We start from the raw sequence: 25496 nt of genomic DNA, 5'->3' as shown, positions 1-25496 counted from the left end.
TTTCAAATGTTGGACTCTATGTTCTGAGTTTTGCAAGCACAGCTGGTTAAGTATGATCAGTACTTTGCCTATTGTGAATAGCCCAATAGACTTGCTGTTTGATATGATCCACCAGTCATTGGAATGTATGGCCTACATACTTGATATCACACCGGCTCTGAAATTCATGTTCCACATTACTGGTGTGATGCTAGGTATGTATGCCGTATGTCCCAACGACTGGCAGTCGCATCAAACAGCATATCTGCAATTGGACAACACTTACTAAACAATCCTGACTGCTCAGTATTACATTAACAGCTAATTTAAGATTATCAGTTGGGTTCGCAGTGTGGCTCATTTATGTGTGCTAGAAGCTATATATATTTACACACAGGGCTCTGTCCTTTGCAAATTGAAAGAACATGTCCACACAGGTCCACATATTGCACCTTTTTCAATGAAACAAAAGCTCGGGGGACTGCAATTCCCTCATTCATTCCCCATGCCAATGCCTTGACCAATCAGAGTCACCCTTCCCAGTTTAAATTCAAAAAGCTTAGCTGTTAACTGTTCCCTGGTGCATTCTCCATGGCAACGCCTCTACCAATCAGAGTCCACTTGCCAAACAATTGGCACCCTCATCTCATGCAGTATAAATTGTTATTCCCTTTGACATTTGGTATTCTTTTGAATCTATCTGCTGAGTGCTTAACAAAAAGTTTCGACAACATGTCTCTTTTCTCAGCAATACTGAAGTTCTGTACTACCAAGCAACTATTAAATGCAAAAAAAAAACAATTTTTACGGCATTGTGAGGCAGTACTTTGCTAAAATGTGTTCAACTTTTGGCTTTAAACACTGAAATAAAATGGGTTGTTCTTGACAAAACTGAAAACATACCTTTGATTTTCCTTGTTTATCCAGAAATTTAGAAAAAGCTTCTAGAGTCTGAGCACTGGTATAGTGTACAATCTGTGTGAAAATAAGTGTTAACATCGATGTCAAAATGAAAAAGACACAAGACGAATATTTAGAAAACAAAGCATCCTGAAGGTAACAAACCTTTCTATCTGATCCAGCCGGAAAATACTTTACACTTGGATACTCCTCAACTATAACCGACTCAACTTCATTCGCAGTGATGTCTATCTTAGCAATGACAATGTGTTCAGAGTCCTTGTATTTCATCCCCAGTTGATCCCAAATAGAATTAATTTTCTTGCATCTCTGAGACCATGGAGCATCTTTAAAGTTAAAAAAAGAACGTGTTACTAAATTATACAACAATAGGCAGGAGAATAGATTTTTTACTAATACAACTATCAACTTCACCTTCTATGGGTTGCAGACATGGCTTCTTGAGCACGGAATCAGTGCGTTTAAGTAATTCTGGTTGCTCCCTGTAGTTCAGTTGGTTAACATAGTGCATAGGTAAGCTACACAGGAAGGTCTTGGTCTGTGTCAAGTTAGTTAACCTCAACTGGGATGAGGATTGGAGTTCAACACTTGGCTTCATTGTCCCAAGGTAGGAAGGAAAATTGGCAGTGTTTTCACCCCTGTTACTATCCAATAATCCACTGGATGTGCACATCTACGGACAGTGAGTGAGGACAGCATGGGGCTCTGTCCCCTGAAATCTAATATTCTATTGGTCCGTATTGTATTTGCTAATTGACTGAGGTTCTGGGTGTTGACTGATGCCCAATGAGAAGTTAACGTCATTAATCGAGAAGGAGAGAAAATTGGTGAAAATGAAAGAAAAAATTGTTTGTGGATACTATGAAAACAGGAGTCCCTAGAATAACATGCAGTCAGTCAAGATTGGATTCAAATAGGGTAAAATTCAACTCGAGCAGATGCACAAAATTGGTATTAGTGGATTGGTTGCCTGTATTAGACCGACCGGTTTACCTTTCCATTAATGTTTGTCATGGATGGCTGGTCCATCATCACTGTCTTATATCCCAGTGCATCAAAGTGGAGGTAATGGAACATCCTAACAATGTATTGTCCCTAACCTTTTTTAGACCATGTTTACAATCAGTTAGCAAATGTTTTAGTGACATTTTGTGACAGAATAGTAATATTACACAAGAACAATAGGTTCTTACAAATACTTACAAAATAACACAATGACACTCCTTGTGGTATTAAATACAACTTCATCAAAGTTTGTTCCTACTAATACTTTGACAGGGTTCTTGTTCCAATCTTCAGGAAGTTCCTCACTGTACTGTTGAGGCTAATGAATAAAATGAAACTATTAGCAGTTGGCTCTCTCATACTGCAATGTCACATTGCTACATATACCTAATGTCATAGTTCATAAATTTTAAATGTATAACATTTTAGTTTTAGAAATTGAATTTTAAATGTGAGCTCAGTGGGAAAATTGTTCATAAACATCTGGAGGCTGGAAAACCCACACAGACTTAAGATAATTATAGTTCAAAAGGTATCTTGTGTTTACTGGATAAAGTCAGAGTAAAAGGGTAAGAGTTATAAAATGGCAGGTGGGCTTACTTAGATAAAGAACTGGAGACATGGGGCTGAATTTTACATCCTGTGGGCGGGCGCACGCCCGGCCCTATCGGGCGTAAAATCGCGCAAGAAGATGTCGGGCGAGCGTCCCAACGTCATCGCACACGAGCGCGATATTTCGTTCGGATGGGCGTGCGCAAAAGTTGGAAGCACACCTGCCGACAATTAAAAGGGCAACTAAGCCCATTAACGGCGCAATCGTTTCCAATTTTTCGTGGTCAGTCCAACTTTATGGTTGGTGGATGAGCGAATCGGCCAGGCAGCCTTTGGATTTTTCATCAAACCCCATCCAAGGGCAGGATGAAATTTCCATTCTGAAATAAAATAAAACTAAATATCTGCGGACAGTATTTTTATCAGCTGTATTTTCACCCAACCTGCCCTCCCGCCTGGCGTCTCCAGCCACACTCGACTCCATCACTTTGCTAATGCAGAACAGACGTTCTTTGTGGCATACTTGCAGGACCTGCCTGGATCATTTATAAACTAGCTGCCAGGTCGCCATTGGACCCGGCGGCCAACAGGCTCCTGCCCCTGACCAGTGGGGAGCTGCATTTCACACTGGGCAGGCCTGAATTGAGTCTTAAGCTTTAGTGTTAAGTTAATAGTGCTTACTTGGTTTAATTTCTCTTTGTATATACAGTAAAGCTTGTTTTTGTTTAAAAAAACCCATGAAATCCTGTGGTTTGGCTCTGTCAGTTAATTGCTGGGTGTTCTGATTTCTTCTTTAAACATTAATGATCCCTAACAGGATCATAACAACATATAGGCTGGTAATTCTCTTAACATTCCTCTCTTCACTGAGCAAGATTTTGCAGCTGGGGTGAAGGCATGGCAGCCTCAGTACTTCCTTTCTGCCCCATCACCGCCACCCCCCCAACCCCCATTATGCACCAAAACTGGATCTAAGAGAGTGGATTGGAGGTAAGCTCCCCTTCCAGTTTGGCAGATACCTGTAGGCCTGAGGGAGGGAAGGTGAGCTCACAAGCCCTGGGAATCATTGCAAAATTCCCTCGCATGTTGAGAAGATTTTCCAATCCCATCTTTGATAAACTTTCACAAATTCATTCTAATGCGTTAAAAAGGACTATCACTTTATTTTTTTTTAATGCATTCCAGAGACACACGCCTTTATTCTATTTGCTAACTGGGAGTGCAAGATTATGCAGGTGTGCTTAAACTAATGGATAAGTGAATAACTAATGCAAAAGCACTTGGTTAACCAACTTAGCAGCCACACAACTGTGGGGCATCCAGCTGCGGATTACTGGCCAAGCACTCTCCATGATATGAAGCGACAATGTCCTAGAGGATAAAGCAGGCTTTGAAATCTATTGGCCTGGAAGTCGATGTGGGATCACACAATTAGACAGGCTGCAAGAAATGCTAGGCTTTAAGAAACATGCCGGGATGAGAGGTGAGAAGGAGCATTCATAAAAGTCAAACTCCATGCTAGGGAGACTATGATTTGTTGTGAGTTATTTCTGTTAGTCGATTTAAATTAAGAAGATTGCCATATTTGCTTGAGTATGTTTTGTTACGATCCCCATAGAGACTGATAACTTTTTAAAAGAGATGAATTTTCCAAATGACCAACGAAAGGCAAGGTTTCACTTTTTAAGACTTTTGCTGCAACAAACTAAAATCAACATAGTTCAAACATCAATTAATAGGCAACTGTTATGTCAAACTAAAGAAAAATGTAAGTTGTGCATTAACTAACATAACTGAAACATGTCTTACAAAATATTTTTATTTTATGCCACACTTCTGGCAGATATATAGAATTAAAGGAACAGTCACAAAGTCACTCAGCTCTCCAGCAGCCATTTACCTCTCCTTGCCACGCCAGGGTTGAAACTTTGACAACCATGCCACAGCCTCCAAAGTTTCCCTGGATACAACTATCATCAGCAAGGCACACCTCAATGAATCCTTCCTCTCCCTCAGGTTATAACAGTCTTGACAATCCAGAATTCCAGAGATTCCTGAGTCTGACCCCTTTAAATGATTTAGTCAGCACTGGTAAAACTGTTTTCCCCATAGAGAGCTTTACTTCTGCTTCCCATCAGTACTTACAGAACAGTCAAGAACTGATTCTGGGTGAGTTTCAATTCTCCTCCTGTCTCTGTCTCTGCAGCAGTTGTTTGCTCTCTGTGCTACTGTGAAATGTGCTAAAACTGGCAACTGACATCTCAATGGGTTTTTATTGGAGTTTCTCTCCCTGTGGCAACCTGAGGTCACATGTGCACTTCACCAAACTGAGATGTTGATCAGGAATTCCAATTACACCCTTTCAAGAATTCTCTTTCACTTGCAATTTAAACTAATATTTTAAAACAATTGCCTAGAAAAGTTTAGCGTTTATGACAGTTTGTACAGCTAATGTGAATTGATCTAGTGAAGTGCTACAATTAAGTTAATTGGAATAGACATTTAAATAGATGCAGCTGAGGAAAAGTGAAGATGGGTATTCAGATTCAGCTGACAAATACAGTCCCCGGCATGTGAAAACATGACATTGTGTTGCTGTTTAAAATACACCGCACAATATATTCTCTCATTTGGTGTATAGGTTTCATCTCATTACAGAAAAAAAGCTGCAATCAGCAAAAGGCACTGAAGTCCAGAAGGTAAAACACCTGTTCCCTTAAGTCACAATGGAAGCTATTGCTTGGGAAACAATACAGAGCATGGGCACTTTGTCCTAGATTCACTACAGTTTCAGATTCCACTCCCAAGTTGGGGAGAGTCATCCAGCAAAGTTATTTGCTCCACAAACTGCTATCCCCCAGCATAACATTGGTCACATCTGCTTGGGAAACCTCATGCATCTATGCAAAAGGCAGAGTTGAAGCATCTCTCAAGAAGATTCTCACTGTTGCTGTCATGATGCCTAACTCTGTACTTTTATATTTGAGGGCGGCCATTTAGAAATGGAATCCAGAGAGCCATGAGTGACGGACTCCAACAACTCATTGACATACAATAGTAGCTGTTAAAACAACATCAGTAGGCTGTGTTTACCTTCAGATTGACACGTAAACTGGAATATCAACAGTGTTTAGCTGAAAATGTAGAGCTTTAATGCAACTACAAAGTCAAGCAGTACAATAAGCAATACAAATGGCCGGGCCCAAATGGGAACAGGTTCCCAGCCACCAGAGGGCGAAAACATATAATGGCACAAGTCAATGACAATGCCAGAGGTACGGAATGGGTGTCTCTCAAATTTCTCCCAAGTCCCGCTCAAGTCTATGCCAATCCTTCATCTATGGTTGTTTCTGTACAAATGACAACGGAAACCCCCGATCATGCCTTAAAATCTGAATAGAACAGGTTATTCCTAATATACAGATTGGACCTTCTGTCAAGGGAGACAGTCAGCTGAATCATAAGTGAGATGTAGCTGTCAAGAGATTTCCAAACCTGCTTTTGAAATAATTGGTTTTCCAGCTAAACAACATGATTAGTTTCAGTGAGTGCACAAGTTAGTCCTCGATCAGAGCCTGCCAACCCCCTACGGCTGCCTGCAGCGACTGTTCAGTTTCACTTCCCCCCACCAACCCCGGCTCCCCCCCCCCCCACCCCCGGGCCCCACACCACCAACCCGGCCTCAACATCCTCCATCCTGTCCTTTTCTCCCTGCGCCATAGCAAACTGAGGTACTGTATGCCTCTTTCTATGGCCATATCGTACAGCACAGCAAAACAACTTTCCCACCTGTAGTGTAGAGCACCTCTGATGAAGCACAGAGGTTGGAACTGCTGTGCTTCACCTCTGCATCACTGAAAGCTCTTTTAAAGGAGGTATGAGATGTCCTGAAGCACATTTTAATGTTCCCTACCCCTGAAGAAGCAACCAATCTATCATCACCCTGGAGCAACTGGAGAACATACGATTTCCTTTATAACCATCATTTGCACACTGTGAAAAACCTGCTTTCACATGTGTAATTTTACGATGATGGATTCAGATTATTTGGCCATTCAATGTGATTTTCATTCTCTTGAGCAGCACATTGCAATGTTTGAAATGGTCACATGGATTTGGTCAGTGCTGCACTTTACCTATGGAATACAACATCTTTCATAAAAGCTGCCAGGATTTCCTGCTACTGCTGCTGCACCTGACGCTGATTTACATATATTCACCAGCATGTCAACATCAAGCCTCTGTGACATCAATAATACAGCAATGAATTGCAGACTGACTGCTGCCTCCCGCTTTTGCCTAGAAGGAACCTGTTCTGTACTGTTGTCAGCCTAAAATCCATTTACACGAAATCTGACTTTAACCTGCATGATTAATCCATGTTATTTTGGAGTCTGAGGGAAAAAAAATGTACTAACACTTCATGAGTGCTAATGCAGAAAATGAGCACCCCTAAACACACACAGCCACACCCGCCACACATGGATTAGATCAAGCTATTGCATTTAAGTGTTAAATTTAAAGAGCTTAAAAAGATGTGATGTTTAAGTAAAAGCAAAGTGCCTTTAAGCTAATGTGTTTACTTTTGACAATAAGTACTTTGCACATTTGCTCTCATGCCAATTAACTATTTCAGCGTTTTGTAGATACCTTTTCTTTCCCGTCAAGGTAAGCCTGGCAGAAAGTTTTCACGTTTTCAGTTGTGACTTTGCCACCTTGCATTCTGTATCTCACACTCCCCGTTGTATTAATCAGACGAACAGCGGGTACGTCCAGATCCCGAATCCGGAAAAACTCTCTCAAGCGGCCATTCTGACTCTCATTGGTGTCAGCCAAAATAAAGATTATCTGAGAAGTTCAGTGAAGGAAAGCTTAAAAAAACTAGAAATATCTTAGAGAAACAGGATTGTTTTATAACACTGTACGAAATAGGTTTTTAAATGGCAAATTAAGATTGCTTCTTTTTGCTAATTTTGAAATATAGATATGCGTGCATTACCACTTAACGGTAAGGAAGTCCTGGTCAAATGGGGAAAGCAGAGAGGCAATTGCTTTAATAAAAACAGAAAGGCCTAGAAAAACTCAGTAGTTCCAGCAGCGTCTGTGGAGAGAGAAACAGTTAACGGCCAGAATTTTCCAGCCCCTCACCTTGGCGGGATCTTCCGGTCCCCCAGGCGCAAATGGAGATTTCAGTGGTTCGCTGGCCCCACCACGGGGGCTGGGGGAGGCTAGGGGCTGGAAAATTCCAGCCAACATTTCGAGTCCGATATGACTCTTCTGCGGAATGGGGAGGAGTCATAGTGGACTCGAAACATTGGGCGGAACGGTCCCAGGTTTGCACTAAGTGCAGTACTGGGTGGGTAAAACGACATTTTACCCGCTGGCCACAATGGCGGGTTTTCACTCCGTATCGTCTGAACCCACCACATTATTCATGCATTCCTGGGAAACATGCCGTTTCCATGGTGGGCGGGCTCCAATTCGCCTGCAGCGCCATCACCTCGCTGCTTCATCACGCCAGGCACCATGTTTAAAGTACAGCTGTGCTCACTGTTTCCAGCCCAGGACTTCAGCAAAGAAGACATGACCCCGAAAGGCAAGAAGACTGCAGCCCTTTAGCGCCCTTTGGATGCCTGTGGAGGCCGCTGTGATGTCCTCTACCTCTGCACTGACCAAAGAAGGGGCAGCAACATTACCACTCCGGCTTGGTAGACGATGGCAGTGGTGATCAGTGCCAAAGCTGCACAGAAGAGGCCATCCAATGCAGATACAGGATCAATTATCTCATCTGTGCAGCCAGGGTATGGCAACCGTCTCATCACTCTAAACTCACACACTCAAGCCCATTACACATTCACTGGCATCTCACTCACTTCCAGCTCAAGGGACTTCATCACCCATTCTCACACACATACCCTCACATGGCCATCTAGCCTCATTTCCTCTGGAGACGGCCTCCTCAGGTATCATCAGCTTGAGGCCATTTGCACAGATCAACATGTGACCCCCACACATACCCTGGGATACCCTCCTTCCCCAGAACAGCCCTCGCCCTGCAACCATTGAAAAGCCTCCCACATATGGCTGATCTGGTAAGTGGAGACCTGCCGTGAGCCCTCCTAAAAGCGATGTCTGGTGCTGTCTGTGAAGCCTGGCGCTGGTGACTGAAAGGGCTGCCCGAAGCAAGGTAGATAAACAAACCTCAAAGTCCCGAGCAAAGTGCAGCCCACCAGGTGTATGTCGCTTATATGCTGTTGTGAAACACGTCGGTGTGTTTTCCCGCCGACGTGGACTGACGATCCAGTGGGGGTTGGGGGGCCTGGCCTAATAATGAAATGTTGATATATTACAATGAGGTTCCCGACATCTGATGACAGAGAACACAGCCTGCCATCGGTGGGCTGAGCGGACAATCGCGAACTGGTTTCATGCCAACATGAAACCCATCGTGCCATATTGTCCTCTCGCCACCGAACACACCTGATGCTGGTGAGCATGGAAAATCTCAGTCATTAACTCTGTTTTTCTCTCTACAGATGCTGCCAGACCTGCTGAGTATTTCCAGCATTTTCTGTTTTTATTTCCGATCTTCAGCATCTGCAGTATTTTGCTTTTATTTAAGGCAATTGCTTTACTGTGACTGCGTTCTGATAATCCAATCAAGTTCTTATCCCGGTAACCGAACAGGATGCACTAGGCTTGCTTTGGAGAACAGGTTAATATTACTACGCATGATTCTAATTGCACTGTATTACAGCATGATTGAAGCTTGTCAAGTTTTCCCATAACTACCATTTGCCAAAGGCAAAAATTCCATTAGTGTCACATCAAATGTTAAAAATAGCAGGGAAATCACTCCTAGAAAGAGTTTGCATTTGTGATCAATGCATGACATGAAATAACGAAGGTATATCTTAGATGTTTTAGCTTGGTTATCAAGCGCTTGTCATTAATTTGGATTGAGCCAAGCCCATTTTAATCTTCGCAAGAAGATTACAATTTGATGAATCTGAACAACTATGATTCAGTGACATCAGCTGAAGATAAGGGGTATTCATCGTATCTTGTTTGCAAACAGAAAAACGAGGCTAAGTTTGCAGGTACAAACGTAACTTTGATAGGAGATTGTGTTGTGCGGATTGTTCATGGAAGTGTTTGAAGTCTAATATCACTATGAGTTTTTAATTGTATTTCTGGGTGTAATCTCATCACATTTGGCTGGAAACTTGACTTCAAAGGAAATAGAATGAATAAGAAATGGATGTTGGTATCCGTCTCATTCAATGATTAGGATCAGATGAATCAAACTCTGGTGACTGACTTGCATTAAATATATGAGGCTTCAATTCCAAATGACAAAAAGCATGCGGCAGAGACAGAGGGAAAGCAGGCTGCCATTGCAATGTACTTATGGGGACTCTTGTTAAAGACTACCCTGTTTTGAGTCATACTTCAGAAGAAGTCAGTGGAAAGGATAAATTAAATCTCTGCCATTTTTGCTGATTCGATCTCTGTATTGTAACTTTGATGTCTATTGAATTATGTTACACTTCATTTTGGGCACTTATAGTTGAACATAAACACATGTAATAGCGGTTCCAGAAGGCAGCTCACCACCACCTTCTCAAGGGCAATTAGGGATGGGCAATAAATGTTGGGCTTGTCAGCAACGCCCACTTCCCGTGAAAGAATAATTTTTTAAAAAGTTACTTAAGGACTCGGAAGCTGTGGTTGGAATTCGATAAGATGTCAATTTAAAGATTGCACCAAAGAGTAAGGGTATGATTAATCCATTATGTAGATAGAGCCATAGTGTTAAGTAGTCATGCATTTCTGCAAGTGCAGATTATGATTAAATCACAGTTTCCAAGGATTGAATCTATTGAACCAGAAAAGCTGCAATTAAAAACTCAAAACCATAAAAGGTGCAAAACTCACATCCAGATAAAAAAAAGATTTATTAATTTATCGTATCTTCGTAACTTTAATATAAGGTCTTAAATAATTAATCTGATTAGAACAGACAGCAGAGCAAACCTGGGCCCTGAAGTCGGAGGCAGCAGCTTTGAAGTTTTTGTACATCTCATTAAACTCCTCCGATGTCTTGTCTACAAATAGCAGAAGGTGACTGTCAATGCCAACATCAAAGATCTTGCCTGCGGTCTGAAGAATAATGTTTAGGTATAAAGGAAAAAAATTGAATCTCTCAAAATGAAACCATTTCAAAATAAAAATGTAAATTAAAACAATATTTGCGAGTTCATATTTAGAGCAAAATTCTAAAATTCTATGATTTCCTGGGCTCTGCTTCCAAATTTAACTTCTAGCCACTGAGGAAAATTTGAGCTTAATATTTTTCTAATCTCCAAAAATGATAAGTCCAGCAAGTTTCACTGGGAGTTGAAAGTCTTTCTGCTGAGAAGGAAATTTTGGTGCAACTTTCTACAGGTAATAAACACCAACAACAGTGTGAAAAAATCAGCTGAATCACTCCAGCGGCAAATATGATAAATGGGCACCAATAAACTAAAACTAGGAATCACTGTTGGTGATCTTACCACATAACTGCTTCATTTGTCTATATGACAATCTTCTGTCCACTATTTTGAGAGATGTCAAACTTCTAAACATGCCCATTAAAATAACGAACAACAATAACATATTGTATTTATATAGCACCTTTAACATAATAAAATGTCCCAAGGTACTTCTCAGTATGACAGCAAGCCACATAAGGAGATATTTGGGCAGATGACCAAAGGTAAGGAGGCTTCTAAATAAGGAAAGCAAACCAGAGGCGGAGATGTTGAGGGCGGGAATTCCAGCGCTTAGGCCCTTGGCAGCTGAATGGGTGACTATTGACGATGGAGCAATTAAAATTGGGGATACTCAAGTGACCAGAATTAGAGGAACGCAGACACCTCAAAAGGTTGTGGGTTGGAAGAAGGTTGCAGAGTTAGAGAAGGGTGAGATTATAGAGGGATTTGAAAACAAGAATGAGAATTTTAAAAGCAAGGTGTTGCTTAACTGGGTGCCAATATAAGTCGGCGAGAACAGGGAGATGGGTGAACAGGATTTGGTGAGATTTGGGACATGGGCAGCAGAAATTTGGATGAACTCAAGTTTATGGAGGGTAGAAGATGGGAGGCCAGCCAGGAGTGTGTTAGACTGGTCAAGTCTAGATGTAACTAAAGAATGAATGAGGGATTTAGCAGCAGTTGGGCTGTGGCAGGGGCAGAGTCGGGTGATGATATGGAGGTGGAAATAGGTGGCCTTAGTGATAAAGCAGATATGTGGTAGAGGGATAATCTCAGGGTCAAATATGATACCATGTCGTGAACAGTCTGGTTCAGCCTCAGACAGTTGTCAGGGAGCGGGATTGAGTTGCTGGCTAAGGAGCAGAATTTGTGGTGGGGACTGAAAGCAATGGCTTTGGTCAACCCAATATTTAACTGGGCAGAGGAATGTAATGCAAAGGTGTTAAGCATTCATATACCAATGCCACCAAAGATTAATTTCTAGTCCCTGAAGGCCTAATACAAAGTAAGAGAGTATGCACCCTTAGATTTCAGGCTGAACTGAAATCTATGGCCTAGATTTTCAATGAGTCAGGATGATTCGGAAGCCCTTTAAAAATGGCGGCAGGTCCTGATTCTGAGATTTCCAACCCCTTTCCCAGGCTGTCTGATATTTTGGAGAGCCTTTAAAGGGTGCAGGCTGGTTCCTGTCAAAAGCCCACATCCAGCACTCCCGACCTGGCTGGCTCCATTGTGGGGATACTCATGACCTACTCCTCTGCAATTTTCATGGAGTTGGTCCAGGTTTTTAAAGAGTCGTGAACCCTCTCAGTCTGCATGAAAAGGGACCTTTTTAAAAGGCAAGTTCAGAAGGTCCTCCTCATGTCCCTTATGCCAAGTTATGCCTTTCCACCCACGCTATGACCTCATACTTCTAATGCCAAGCTTTGCTCTTCACCCCTCATGCTCCCCATGCCAAGCCAAGGCACTTTCATGTGCATTCATATACTGTATAGAACCAGTGCACCCTGTAGGATATGTAAAGAAAAACTTTTTAAAAAGTAATTAGTTCATAACTTTCTACTATGTTAAAAAAGTCATTTCACTTAGAAGGTAATAAAAGTGTTAGTCATCCAGACCCTTTAAAGTATCAGTAACAAAAACTATAAACCCTTTAAACTACTTCACATTTTGTAAACAAACATTGTGAAATTGACAGCAGAGATCAGAGAGTCTGGGCTGCCAATCCACCAATATTTTCACTGCGGGGCAAGTGTTACAACAAGTATAATGGTTATCTGGGCTCTCAGCCAAGCATACATAATGAGGCTACCATTGGTTCTATATAGTGTATAGTGGGTGAATTGTCATGGAAGTGGCATAGCATGAGGGGCCATGGGGGTGGATTGAAGGTTAGAGCTTGGCATGACGGGGCATAGGAGGTGGGTGAGGGAAAATTAGGTGGCATGGATGGGGCATAGGGAGTGTTTGGAGGGTGAGGGGGTGTGAGGGGTGAGGGTGTGCTTTCATTTTAACTGGGATGAAGTCCCACTGCACTGAGGCGGGCCTTCTAAACAGCCCACCTCCACACCCGGCAGCCCCTGTGGTTGCTTCCAAACCTTTTCCCAGATTGGCTGGCCCGACTCCAGCCCACCCCTGCCCCCCGGCAATGAAGATCCTGCTTTCGTAGGCACCTTTTCCTAAGGTGGATGGGCTGAGCCAGGAATTTTCCTGACTCCCACTACCCACCTCAGGGATAAAAATCCAGGCCTTTCTGTCGGTCGGGCTCATAAAATCAAATAATTTTGACATTCCCGCCCAAATAAATCAGCAATGGAAGACAGCTGGAAAGTGTGAATTATAATTAATTAAAGTAGCAACATTCTCCATTTACCAGTTGATTATACTCTGTGACTGAATGCAGCTCGTTGACTTTGATGAACTTGGTCAGATCATCTTGTTCCAGCCTACTGCCATCAGCAATTTCATAGCCTACGCGTTCTTCTTCAAACTATAACCCAAAGAAACATATAACTATTACTCATGATCTTCACATCTTCAACAGTGTAAATGACATGAATAACCGGTCCTACACATACGCGTGCATTTCACCGCCACTACCACAAATATAGAGATGCCAACAGCACTTTGTTACTAAAGATGTTATGTCTGTACTAAAATATTGCACAAGTTTGTACTTCTAAAATTTTATTTTTGGTTTTCTTCTTGTCCTTCTCCGGGCAGGTCAGTCTCTCCAATCAAGAAGGTCAGTCAGCTTGCACTTGTCATTAGTATTATTTCAGTTTGAGACACTGGGAGGGATTCAAGAATCTGGTGGCACAGGCATGTTTTCAGTGGTGCAGTGCCAAGTGGTAAAGTGGCATCAGCAGCAGCCAGATATCCTAGTAGCACTTGCCAGGAGTTAACCTAGATCTCAAGGTCTGCAGAACATTAACAAAAAGTTTGCACCAGCAATACCAACATTTTGTTTAATCTCTTATTAAAAATGATCACACTAGTTTTAGATGTGACAGATATAGTCATTGGCACATGTGTCATACCTTCCTGAACAGAACGATGGTGTCCCTGGTGATGCCGTATTTAGCAAAATGTTTTGCATTATTTGTGACACCAAATGGAAGATCAGGAATGTCTTTCGCAGTCTCATAAAAAGTTTTAGCGTCACTTCCTTTAAGGTCCTGTTTAGAAACAATTATAAATTGATTTTTATTAATAAGAAGCCATTTTATTGGAACATCATAGAAAGGCTACTTGTAAAAGTGGGAAAATTGCAAAGATTGTCAAATACAGCAGCCATTTTATAGACAGCCATGATGAATGACCAGTCAAATCACATTTTTTATCTTGATGGAAGAATATTTTTTGAATAGTGAAATGGGATCTTTAACATCTATAGAAAGCCTAACAACTTCCAGAGTCCCTAAAGTCAGTCATAGGAACATAGGAACAGAGAAGGCCATTCAGCCCCTTGAGCCTATCCCACCTACCCCAATGATATCATGGCTGATTGGTACCTAAACTCCATCTATCTGCATTTACCCTGTATCCTTTAACACTTGTACCTAACAAAAATTTATTGATCTAAGTCTCGATAGCTCTACCTGTCCCAGAATTCAATGTTTTCAGGGAGAGAATTCCAGATTTCTACTAACTTCTGTGTGGGCAAGTGCTCACTGCTCTCCTTAACAGCCTAGCTCTAATTTTAAGATTATGTCCTCTCATTTTTGACTCCACCACCAGACGAGTTGGTTTCTCTGCACTTATCAGGTCACATGTTGAAGAACTTTGATAATGAAACCAGTTTTTACCAATTAACCACCCAAAAAGATTTTTGGAAATTTATTGTTAGCTATCAGTTAAAACATCTGATTTTAATGCTCCCTACAAACTCTACAATCCAGCTTTTAACCCTGATTTTTTGGGGGATGGGTATGTGGTTGACAGCATTCTGTCAGTATTCGGTGTTATGACCACTGTGAAAGTGACCACAGCTTCAGAATGTCGGGCATGTGGAGCTGAGCATGGAAATCCTGAACTTGCAGCCTGTCACTCAGTATTTCACCACGGATTGTACTGTGCAACCCACCCCTCACCCCCATCCTCCCACCCCCACGCTCCCCATCCTGTCAACCCAGAGCTGGAAATCACACGATCAGCGAGAATTTCAACGTGCCTGCTCCCCCATTGCCACTTGATTGTTCAATCTGGTGTACCTGGATTTTTAGCAGCGATGTCATATGGAAACTGTAGGTACCACTGCACGGTTACAGAGATGAAAGTCTTGCCCAAGAGATTGCTAGATCTCTCAGCCAGAATTACTTCAAGGTTAGCAGTGCTGTTGCTTCACCACTGACTACAAAACCCAGGCCATTATGTTTATAATGAGAAGCTACTTCGTGTAAACCATCACATCCTCTTTCATTCCTCTATCTGCTTGCTTCCTATTTATCTGATAATTTTCTTTATCTCTTTTCATTTTTAAATGGCCATCACTTGCTCTCATTATATTTAATTTTCTTTGTTCTCTTGTTTTTCCTCTTTCTATCTCATTTCCACTTGTCTAGCCTTATTTCTAATGTTGTTTCTTTCTGCTACTGTTTTATTTCTTTATCTTTATTGTTATACTTTCTCTCATTTTTTTGTTTACACTTTTCCCAGTCTTCAAGCATACACTCTGCCTTTTCCTCGAAGAGAGGGTTTCTTTTCAGCATCTGTGAATTGGGCATTTCTCACCTTTTCCTCTTGAACCCATAATTTTCTGGTCTTGTCTTTCTCCAGTGCCTCGACACAGGACATTCTGGCTCTGTCATTTGCCCATGATCTTCTAGATCAGCTACCTCACATCACATAAAAAATTTCCCACAATTCTACACCGTGTACCACCCGAATCCCAAATAGATTTTCACTTTATCTTTCTGTCATTGCTATCAGTGACTAAAAACTGCCAAAGTTATGGCCCACATCGTATCCCTTATGCTGAAGAGATTTTCAAACCATATTTTTTTGTCCACAATACTTGAAACTATGCTAGACATATGAAGATTACACAAGGAGAGTTCAATAATCAATACTTTCAGGCTTCAATTAAAATGAACAGATGTAAATTGATAATAAATATATATATATATATGTTTATATAGTTTAAATGAACAAATACAAAGCAGAAAAAAAATAAAGGCAATTAAATGCTACTATGATAGTTTCCATTTAAAGTGCAGTAATTATAAAAGTTATAAAAGAGGTTACCTTAAAGAAACCAACAACCACCACATCATCAGAGGCAATAAAAGTTTCAATATGAGTGACATTGAGCAGACGTATGGCACTTGTACCGATCCTTCTCTTTAACCACGTGATAATGGAAGATGCAGTTCTTACTCCTGGAAGAAAGCATTCCATGCTATGTAATTTTTAATCTTACAAATAGGAAAAGCTATTGCCCTCAGTCTCTCCCTACCTGCCTGGGTGTGGGTTCAGTCAAAGGCCTCGCTATATAAGGATTTCATCCCCTCCCCCACATCCCCCCCACCCCCACCCTGTCCCCCCCACCGTAGTAAGGGCCTGGTTGCTTTTCCTATTTAATTAAATCATTTAACAGGTTGCTGAAAGGGCCTCTTCATGTTGAAGCACCCTCTCAGTTACTTACCCTTTACTGCAGCTGGCTGCTCTTTTAGTTCAAGCTGGTTTATTTTAAAGGCGGCTCCTCTGTGCTACTGGCAAACTGGAATGTCTCTGATTGGCCCTCCAGCTTCGAGAGGCCACCTACCACCCTTAACTGGGCAGGGAACCTATCTCTATGCCAATCAAGGAAGTGTCCTGGTCGAAATCCCAAAGAATGCCTGTTTTACCCTTGGAGTGGATTCAGGACCCAGAAATATTCCAACTCCTGTTTCCCACCCCCAGAGTGAAAATTGAGTCTATAGATTTATACAGTTCTGGAACAGAAGCCTTTAAACTCATTATAGAACACAGCTATGCTTCATGAATAAATGAATACTGTGCCCCATTTTGGGACATAGCCTGTGAGTCATTGCACTATGCTCCTAGCATTAGTGTCTTTGAAGAGCATTCCAAATTAAATAGAACTCACAGTGTAGAAACAGCCTGTCAGGTCTATGCCAGTATTTATGCTCTACATAAACCTTCTCCCAATTTTCTTCATCTCACCCTATCAACATATCTTTTTTATTCATTTCTCCCTCATGTAATTATTTAGTTTCCCTTTAAGTGTCTCCAAGCTTTATGGTTCCACCACACCATATAGCAGCATGTTTCTCATTCTCACCACTCTCTGAGTAAAGAAAATTCCTCTGAATTCCTTACTGCATTTATTAGTAACTCTTTTATATTTGTGGCTTCTGGTTTTGAACTCCCGACTTAAATCATTATTAATTCATTATTTGCATATTTGACAATACTTCTTGATCATTTTATGGACCATTCATCTTCATTCTATACAATAATGCAGTATCTCCATAGTAATTGCAAGGTGAGGTGATGGTGTAGTGGTATTATCACTCGGCTGGTAATTCAGAGACCTAGGGTACTTCTTTGGGAACCTGGATCCAAATCCCACCATGGTAGAATTTGATTTCAATAAAAATTTGGAGTTCAAAGTCTAATGACAACCATATGGAAAAGCCTAAATTAAAAGCAAAAAACTGTGGATTGCTGGAAACCCAAAACAAAAATAAAAATAGCTGGGAAAACTCAGCAGGTCTGGCAGCATCTGCGGAGAGGAACACAGTTAACGTTTCGAGTCCGTATGACTCTTCAACAGAACTAAGGAAAAATAGAAAAGAGGTGAAATATAAGCTGGTTTAAGGGGGGGTGGGACAGGTAGAGCTGGATAAAGGGCCAGTGATAGGTGGAGATAGCCAAAAGATGTCATAGACAAAAGGACAAAGAGGTGTTGAAGGTGGTGATATTATCTAAGGAATGTGCTAATAGGTGACATTAAGGGTAGAAAGCAGGACGAACAAGGTACAGATAGCCCTAGTGGGGGTGGGGTGGGGGGAAGGGATCGAAATAGGCTAAAAGTTGGAGATAAAACAATGGATGGAAATACATTTAAAAATAATGGAAATAGGTGGGAAAAGAAAAATATATATAAATTATTGGAAAAAAGGGGGATCGGAAAGGGGGTGGGGATGGAAAAGAGAGAAGCCTATTGGTTTACTAATGCCCTTTAGGAAAAGAAACCTGGTATGGCCTGCTGGCTAGGCCAGCATTTATTGCCAATCCCTAACTGCTCTTGAGGCAATGCCCACATCCCATGAACAAATAATTTTTTTAAAATTTGGATCAGAAAGTAAAACATTAAAATGGTTGTCCTGGCGAATGTTAGAGATCCCACCACACTGTTCAAGGAAGAGCAGGGATTGCTCATTGCCAGCTTGCCTTGTTCTACTAACACCACCAAACTTATTCATCTTTTCAGTTAGTGGGAGCCTGCTATGTGTAAATTGGCATATTTGCCTCCTTCACAACAGTGAGTACACTTCAAAAAAGTGAGACTTTGGATGTAATGAGGGGCTACATAAAAGCAAGGCCATTTTTTCTTTGTTTTGGTGGGGTGAGCAAGAATACATATCTTAGCTTAATACTGAAAGTTTTCTGTTAATTAGCACAACATATACATGGACAGAGGGTTCATTGCAAGAAAGGGTGAAAGTTAGGTGTTTGTCCCACAGTTACCACCTGTACAGTTCAGAGGGTTTTTCCTGTCTCCTTTTGTGAAAAATTTCAGAATTGGATAATCTTGAGTTCCAAATTCTTTTGCAAGATCCTTTTCTGTCGAGGCATCAACCTTGCCGAGTTTAATTTGACTTTTTTCGCTATTGAGCTGTTTGGCAGCCTCCTCAAATTCTTCCAGCAAAGCAAGTGAAGCCCCAGACAAGGGGGCATCTGCAATGTAAAGCAAGAAACATTATCGCACGATACTTCCCCAAGTAAAACCAAATACGCTGCACTAATTCTCGAAGGCTACATTTCACTAATATATTAAATGACATACAGAACTCCAAACAGGATTTCTTTTTGCACATATTAATTATTCTTTTTAAAATTTAATTTAGTTACTGCAAAGGTTCATTTGATTGAATTCTCTAGGAGACTTCCGCAGCAAATCATTGCATATTCTCTTTGCAGATAAGTTGATCTATTTGATCAAAGCTTGGTCAGCTCTAGTTTCCTCTGTGCCGGCAATAAATGAGGTTACAGTGATTGGTTTGCATGTGTACAGCGGACCTCTCATAATTGTATGTCTGGCAGCTTCTGTGACAAGTTAAAAGAAAACTACATAGTCAGAATATCAGAAAGTCCTTCCAAGACTTGTACCAGCTCTTTCATCTTCATGATTAGTTTTAATTACAATTTGATATTTTTTCTGTGTCTTCCTTATTCTGGTGCGCATTCTTTTGGTTAATTTATATGCTTCACTTTATTTGTTAGAAATATTCACAGCTCCTTTCATTTTGCTCACTGTGTAGCAATGGTCAGTTTCAGTTGTGCCACAACCACTTGTCTCCAGTCCTAATCACAGCCTTGATCCAGATATTGATGCAAGAGCTAAAGACCGAAGGAAAGGTGAGTGTATTGCTGAAAAAAGAGGCATGTTACCGAAGCTTCTCGTCTTGCATTCATCAGGGCAAATACAAGAATGGCAAATTTCAAACGATCACAACAAGTTATATGATAGGAGAATTACTAAAATTACCCCGAAAGGCAAGTACCTCAAAAATTTGAACAACAGGTTAAGCAAACCGTTTCACACTGCTACTATGCAGAGGCAAGGCAAGTGGCACTTTCCACTAACAGGATGCTGCTGTCAGTCCAAAAAGACACTCTGCCTACCACACAATTGAGCAACATTGTGTATGAATTTCAGTGTGCCAGTGTGATGTCAGGTACATAAGCTGTATATCCCAGTGGTTGGCTGATCGAATCAAACAGCATGTTCCTTTGGTTGTAACAGTCAAAGTACAGACCATGCTAAACCAGCCCACACTTGCTAAACCCTAAACAAAATGCCTACTGTTAGATGTGATTCTGTGATTGGACAGCACTTGCTGAACAATCCTGAGTGCACTAATAGCTACACTAACAACCAATTCAAGATAATCCATCGAGCTTGTAATGTTGCTCATTTACACTTGTTAGAAACAACATACATTCATACACAGGGACTCATTCTCCACAAACAAAAGGAATATGTCCAAGCTTTACATCTTTTTTCAATTACCCAGGATCCCAGGGAGTCTATAGTTTCCCATTGCTTTCTCCATGGGAATACATCAGGGTTGATTTGCCAACCTATCAGCACCCTTTTGTCCTGTAGTATAAATTATTGTGATCGTTCAAAATTTGGCAATCTTGCATTTGTCCTGTTGAGTGCAAGATGAAAAGCTTCAGCAACATGTCTCTTTTCAATAAATTTCAAGTTCTGTACTTCAAAGGTGAGAGTATATATTCTCAACATGAAAGCAGAATTTGACTGAAACAAAAACAGAAAATGCTAGAAATACTTAGCAGGTCAGGTAGCATCTGTGGAAAGAAAAAGATTTAATGTTTCAGGCTGATGACCCTTCATCAGTGCTTGGCTCACTTGGCTGATTGAATGTCTCATGATTATTTTTGTAACATTTTACAAGAATGTCTAACTGAGGTAACCAAAGTATGAACACGGACATAAAACAGAGGCAAGGAAAAGATGTTACAATTTCACAGATTCTTACCTGCCAGCCCTTCTTAATGAGATGAAACAGGGGAGTCAAACTGGGTGTCCGTGGCAGTAAACCTATCAAAAAGGTCACTCAAACCAAGTGGATGGAGATGGTACTGACACTAAGGCTCCGATATATATGAGGAGGTAATGGGGGATCAGGGCAGCTGTTTTGCATTCAGAAAACTGTAAGAATGGGTTTTCCTCAGCTTTAGGGTGCTGGGCAGGGAGCATTACTCCTCCTGGTACACAGCCGTGCTGGAAAGGCACATAACTCCTGGACACAGCAGTCCTCATTCCCTTTTAAGTGATGGATTTCACGAGGCCAGGGGAAACCAGCCGGCCTAAATCCTAAACTTCGGTCACCGAGCCACAATCTCCCCACACAGCCTTTCTGATCCCTGCTTTTGGAAGATAAAGTCCCCTCCTGAGTGTTTATTCCTCAGCCCCAGGATGGATGACCAGTGTCACAAAATTTCAGTGACTGAGGGCGGGAACAGTGGATATTCTCCCTTTTTCCCTCAGACATCCTCTGGTCTCCCACCACATCTAAAATGAACAAAACGTGTGAGGCATGCATTGAAACATTAAAATGAGCCATCAGCTTCCTGGGATTAGTTTGGTTGCTCGTCTCCCTCCTTAAAAAGAAATTAGCAGGTTTTAGGCGGGTTAGGCTCAGGTTTGTCATTTTTAAGATTCTATTTGACTCAACCCCACCTGTTTTTGGAAGTTAAAATCCCCTCCTGAGCATTTCACTTCTCAGTCACAGGACTGAAGACCAGTGTCACAATAATTCAATAACTAAGGGCAGGTACATAAAACAGCAGCCACTCTCCCTTTTTCCCTCAGGCATCCTGTGCATTAGCACATATTCCACCCTCTAAAAGGGACACCTTTATAATTAAATCTTCACAATGCGCTGTGTTTAGGGGGGACGTTGCCCATCTCCCCTCACAGCAATTACTAGCATGCACAATCCCCTTGGTCTGCTTTAACAGGACTATGCCAACGTGTCTCCTACTTCTGGTGTCTCACAACATTTACCAGACACACCTCAGCTGCCAACTTTCACCTGATTTACTCAATCTTGTTACATGGATAGTAAAAATAACTGTCCCCACCAAAAGATTATGGAGGCTGGCTCAAATGAAATTTTCAAGACTATGATTGATAGATTTTTAGTCGGTAAGGCTGTTAAGGTATACAGTATGGATTAAAGGTGGTTCAATGAAGTTGAGGCACAGATCAGCCATGATCTGATTGGACAGGCTCAAGAAGATGAATGGCCTAAGCCTGCTTGTCTGTGAAAGTAGTGTAACATGCCCACAAGAGGTATGGCAATTCCCAACCTGAAATATCTCATGCTCAATGCGGATAAGGTATGGGGCTCATGGCGAGGTGCTCTGATCTTGCTGTGGGGAATGGCAACATCTGTGGCCTATCGTCAGCTAGTCATTAAACATCAACACTATTGCCATGGCATCTCTGTGAAGCACCACAATGCCACCAGCTTCAATCCATTTATCTATTTCCTTAGTCCCAGGTGGTTATGCTTAGCTTGTGCCTTCCTTTCCTGCAGATCAGCACAGTGATGGGGTGCAGAAGGGCAGGAAGACAATGATAATCAGGAGGTGGACACAGAGGGCCAATCTAGCATCTTGTTAACTGTGATGCTGTGGAGGAAGTTGAGGAGTATATTGGTGAAGAGCAAGATGAAGGAGATGATTCCCAATTCTCCACAATTCTCTTGGGAAGCGAGTTCCAAAGAATATTGACAGTTTGAGGGAAGAAATTCGTCCTCATCTCTGTCTTAAATAAAAGACCCCTTATTCTGAAACTATGTCCCCTAGTTCATCATTCCCCCATGAGGGAAAGCATCCTCTCAGCACCTACGCCACCAAGCCCCCTCAGATTCTTATATGTTACAATAAGATCACTCCTCATTCTTCTAAACCATACATTACACTGGTATTGTACAGTATTGGCATTGCATCAATGAGTATAGTTTTGTTACCATATTCAATTGTATAGTATTGTTCTTGCACGATGTTGTCACAGCAAATTGTATAGAATTGGTACAAAAAAAGAATTACCTGGAAAAACTCAGCAGGTCTGGCAGCATCGGTGGAGAAGAAAAGAGTCCACGTTTCGAGTCCTCACGACCCTTCAACAGAATTGGTGTTGTATTGGACTGCACCGAATTTGTCACATTTCAAATGCTGTCAGCATTTGAAGGCTGCACTTTGTCGCCATCTTCTGGTTAAGGGGCAATACACAGTAATCTTGCCAGTTGACAAGAAAATAAGGCAAATTTTAATGACTACCCTCCACCCCACCACCAAACCAGCCCTCCCGCCCCACTGCCGGGGAGGCAGTATAATAGGGCAGGAAGGTCTGGGGTAGAGGCCTTGTCACCTTCCCTACTCCCCATAATTATGAAGTATCGAGGATTGCCTTCCCACCTGGAGACCAGTTAAGGCCCATAAGCGGCCAGTTAAGGGCCACTAAAAGGCCTCATCCTGCTGCCACTGGTACTTAACCAGCAATGAGAAGGGGCAACACCATGTGGGCAAACTGCCAGGTGAACTCTGGTGGATATGCCTGTGGTCTGGTGGGGGATCCTTCATTCTCGGACATCATGTGCCCAAAAGAGGGACCTGCTGGTGGCAAGGGAAGGACCTGGGGAAAGACACTTCCTGACCTTCACAATGACATCCCCCACCAACCCCGCTGCAACTTGCTGGAGCCTTTCTGTCTGGCCCTGGCAATCCTGCCTGACTCACCTTTTTCCAGGAGTTCCAGAGATGACCTTCATTCAGGGCCTCCTGCAGTACCAGCAGTGGCCACAGCACCCAGTGCTGCTGCTGATACCGGAGAGCTGCTGGCCTATGATTGGCTACTTTCGGAGGCGGGACATCTGCCTTGCTCCAGAAAGCGCGGTGGGAAATTGCCCCTGGTGGAGCTGGGAACCCCGATGGCAGCCAGTGAGCTGCTTAATTGGGATTTAATCTTGACGGGGCTCCCAGAAATTGCCACTGACTGTCTGGTCAGTCAACGGACCCACTGCCACAACTATTGAAATCTGCCTGATGTTTCTACATCAGAACCTGAAGCCAAAATAGTTTTACTGTTCTTTCTGATCATAATATTAAGTGAACACTTTTAAAACTTCATGGGCAAATGAGCCAAGGTGGTTAAAGGCAGTTTTAATATAGATGTTCAAATTTATGAGGAATATTGATAGAGTAAATAAAGCGAAGCTGCGTCCATTGGTGGGAGGGTTGGTAACAAAAGCAAACTGGTTTAAGGTAACTGGCAGAGGAGTACATTTTAAAAGAGATAAGAATTTGTTTCTGCAGCAAGTTGTTACAATCTGTACTGCACTTCCTGAAAGTGTGGTGAAAGCAATTGGCATTGGGTCAAGCAGATTGGGGAATTAAACATGAGGCTCAGAGAGTAGTGTGGGAAGAAGGGGTTTTGACTCATGGGGCACTGCTACCAGTACTCAGGAAAGAGAGCGCTATTATGCTGGGATGGGCTTCACTAAAACCGGGCTGGGACCAGTGTCCCGGCGAATTGTGTAACTAGAGCTGTGGATAGGGCTTTAAACTATGAGAGTAGGGGAAGGGCTCATGTGAAGGGAGATTTAGAAATCCAAAGAGAAAGGTTGAGGCAACAGAAAGCATAGTGATGCAGGTAAAAACAAGCAGAATGGGACAGGGTAATTAGAGCGAGCTCAACAGTAATTGTGCATTGGCGAGTAAGGTCCATGCAGAAAACAGTAGTAAAAAAATGAAATTAAAGGCCCTTTGTCTGAATATGTGAAGCATCTGCAATAAGATAGATGAACTAGTGGCATAAATAGAGATAAATGGTTTAGAACCATTTGCCATTGCAGTGACATGGTTACATAGGGCTGAATTTTCTGGTTGGCAGTGGGGTGGAGTGGGAGCAGGCGCAGACATGTGCAGACCCGATCGACGCCCGCAGTCAGGTCCACGCCGCCATTTTACGCTGGTGGGCCAATTAAGGGCCCAGTGTAATGCGAGACTCCCAAGGATAGTGGGAGTGGGCGGGCAGTGGCGCGGGTGCCAATGGCGACCCGGCGGCCTGTTTATATGAAGCGCTGGCAGCCTTTACAAGGCTGCTCATAATGTCAAGTGGAAGGGCTCACCAGAGGGATTCTGGAGAGCAGGCCAGTCCAAAGGGTAGGCCAGCAGAGCAGGCCAGGCCGGAGAGTAGGGATAGTGTGCCTCTCGGTTTTCGGATGACTGCCTTGCTGCCCTCTTCGAGGAGGTGGCAGCAAGATGAGAGGCGTTGGTTCCCCAGGATGGGAGGAGGAGACCCCCCCACATGACAAAATGTGCCTGGGAGGAGATGGCGGAGGTGGCGAGCTCCCGCGATGTGGTGCGGCGCACCTGGATCCAGTGCCGCAAGCACTTCAACGGTCTGTTGTGCTCTGGCAAGGTGAGTACCATGTTGGCATTGGTCATGTAACCCAGCAGGTCAGCTTACCCCCTGCTGCCCCCCCCCACCCCTCCCCACCCTCCAATCCTGAATGTAGTGACTGCATTGACTCATTGACAGCATATGTCCTTTGCTGGGTGGGCCAGTAGATATTGCCCATGCTGAGGTCAGCCTGAGAGGGTGATGAAGAGATGTGTTTTGCTCCCGCAGCATGTGTTACACTGAGTCCCACAAGACTGGTTTGGGGGCAACCTGGAGGAGCTGCACCTAGGCACTGTGTTTGAACTCCAGGACATGTCCAAGTCAGGGTG

The 25496-nt window shown here is 42.5% G+C and overlaps 1 protein-coding gene across 1 annotated transcript in view; it reads right to left on the bottom strand.

The window, feature by feature from the left end:
• LOC144691246 (protein disulfide-isomerase-like) overlaps positions 1 to 25496 on the bottom strand; it is a 43828-nt gene that overhangs the window by 6306 nt on the left and 12026 nt on the right. The window contains exons 2-10 of the mRNA XM_078559291.1: positions 18696 to 18902; positions 16242 to 16375; positions 14036 to 14173; positions 13369 to 13485; positions 10495 to 10620; positions 7108 to 7305; positions 2104 to 2224; positions 1045 to 1226; positions 883 to 954 (exon numbers count right to left, since the gene is read on the bottom strand). Of these exons, the coding sequence (XP_078415417.1) occupies positions 883 to 954; positions 1045 to 1226; positions 2104 to 2224; positions 7108 to 7305; positions 10495 to 10620; positions 13369 to 13485; positions 14036 to 14173; positions 16242 to 16375; positions 18696 to 18902 (1295 nt within the window). The remainder of the gene's footprint in view (positions 1 to 882; positions 955 to 1044; positions 1227 to 2103; positions 2225 to 7107; positions 7306 to 10494; positions 10621 to 13368; positions 13486 to 14035; positions 14174 to 16241; positions 16376 to 18695; positions 18903 to 25496) is intronic.

This window comes from Cetorhinus maximus, chromosome 15 (genome assembly GCF_964194155.1).
Source record: "Cetorhinus maximus chromosome 15, sCetMax3.hap1.1, whole genome shotgun sequence".
In the NCBI taxonomy this organism is placed as follows: Eukaryota; Metazoa; Chordata; class Chondrichthyes; order Lamniformes; family Cetorhinidae; genus Cetorhinus; species Cetorhinus maximus.
Note: the sequence above shows the minus strand (reverse complement) of the source record. Positions and strands in the feature narration are given on the sequence as shown.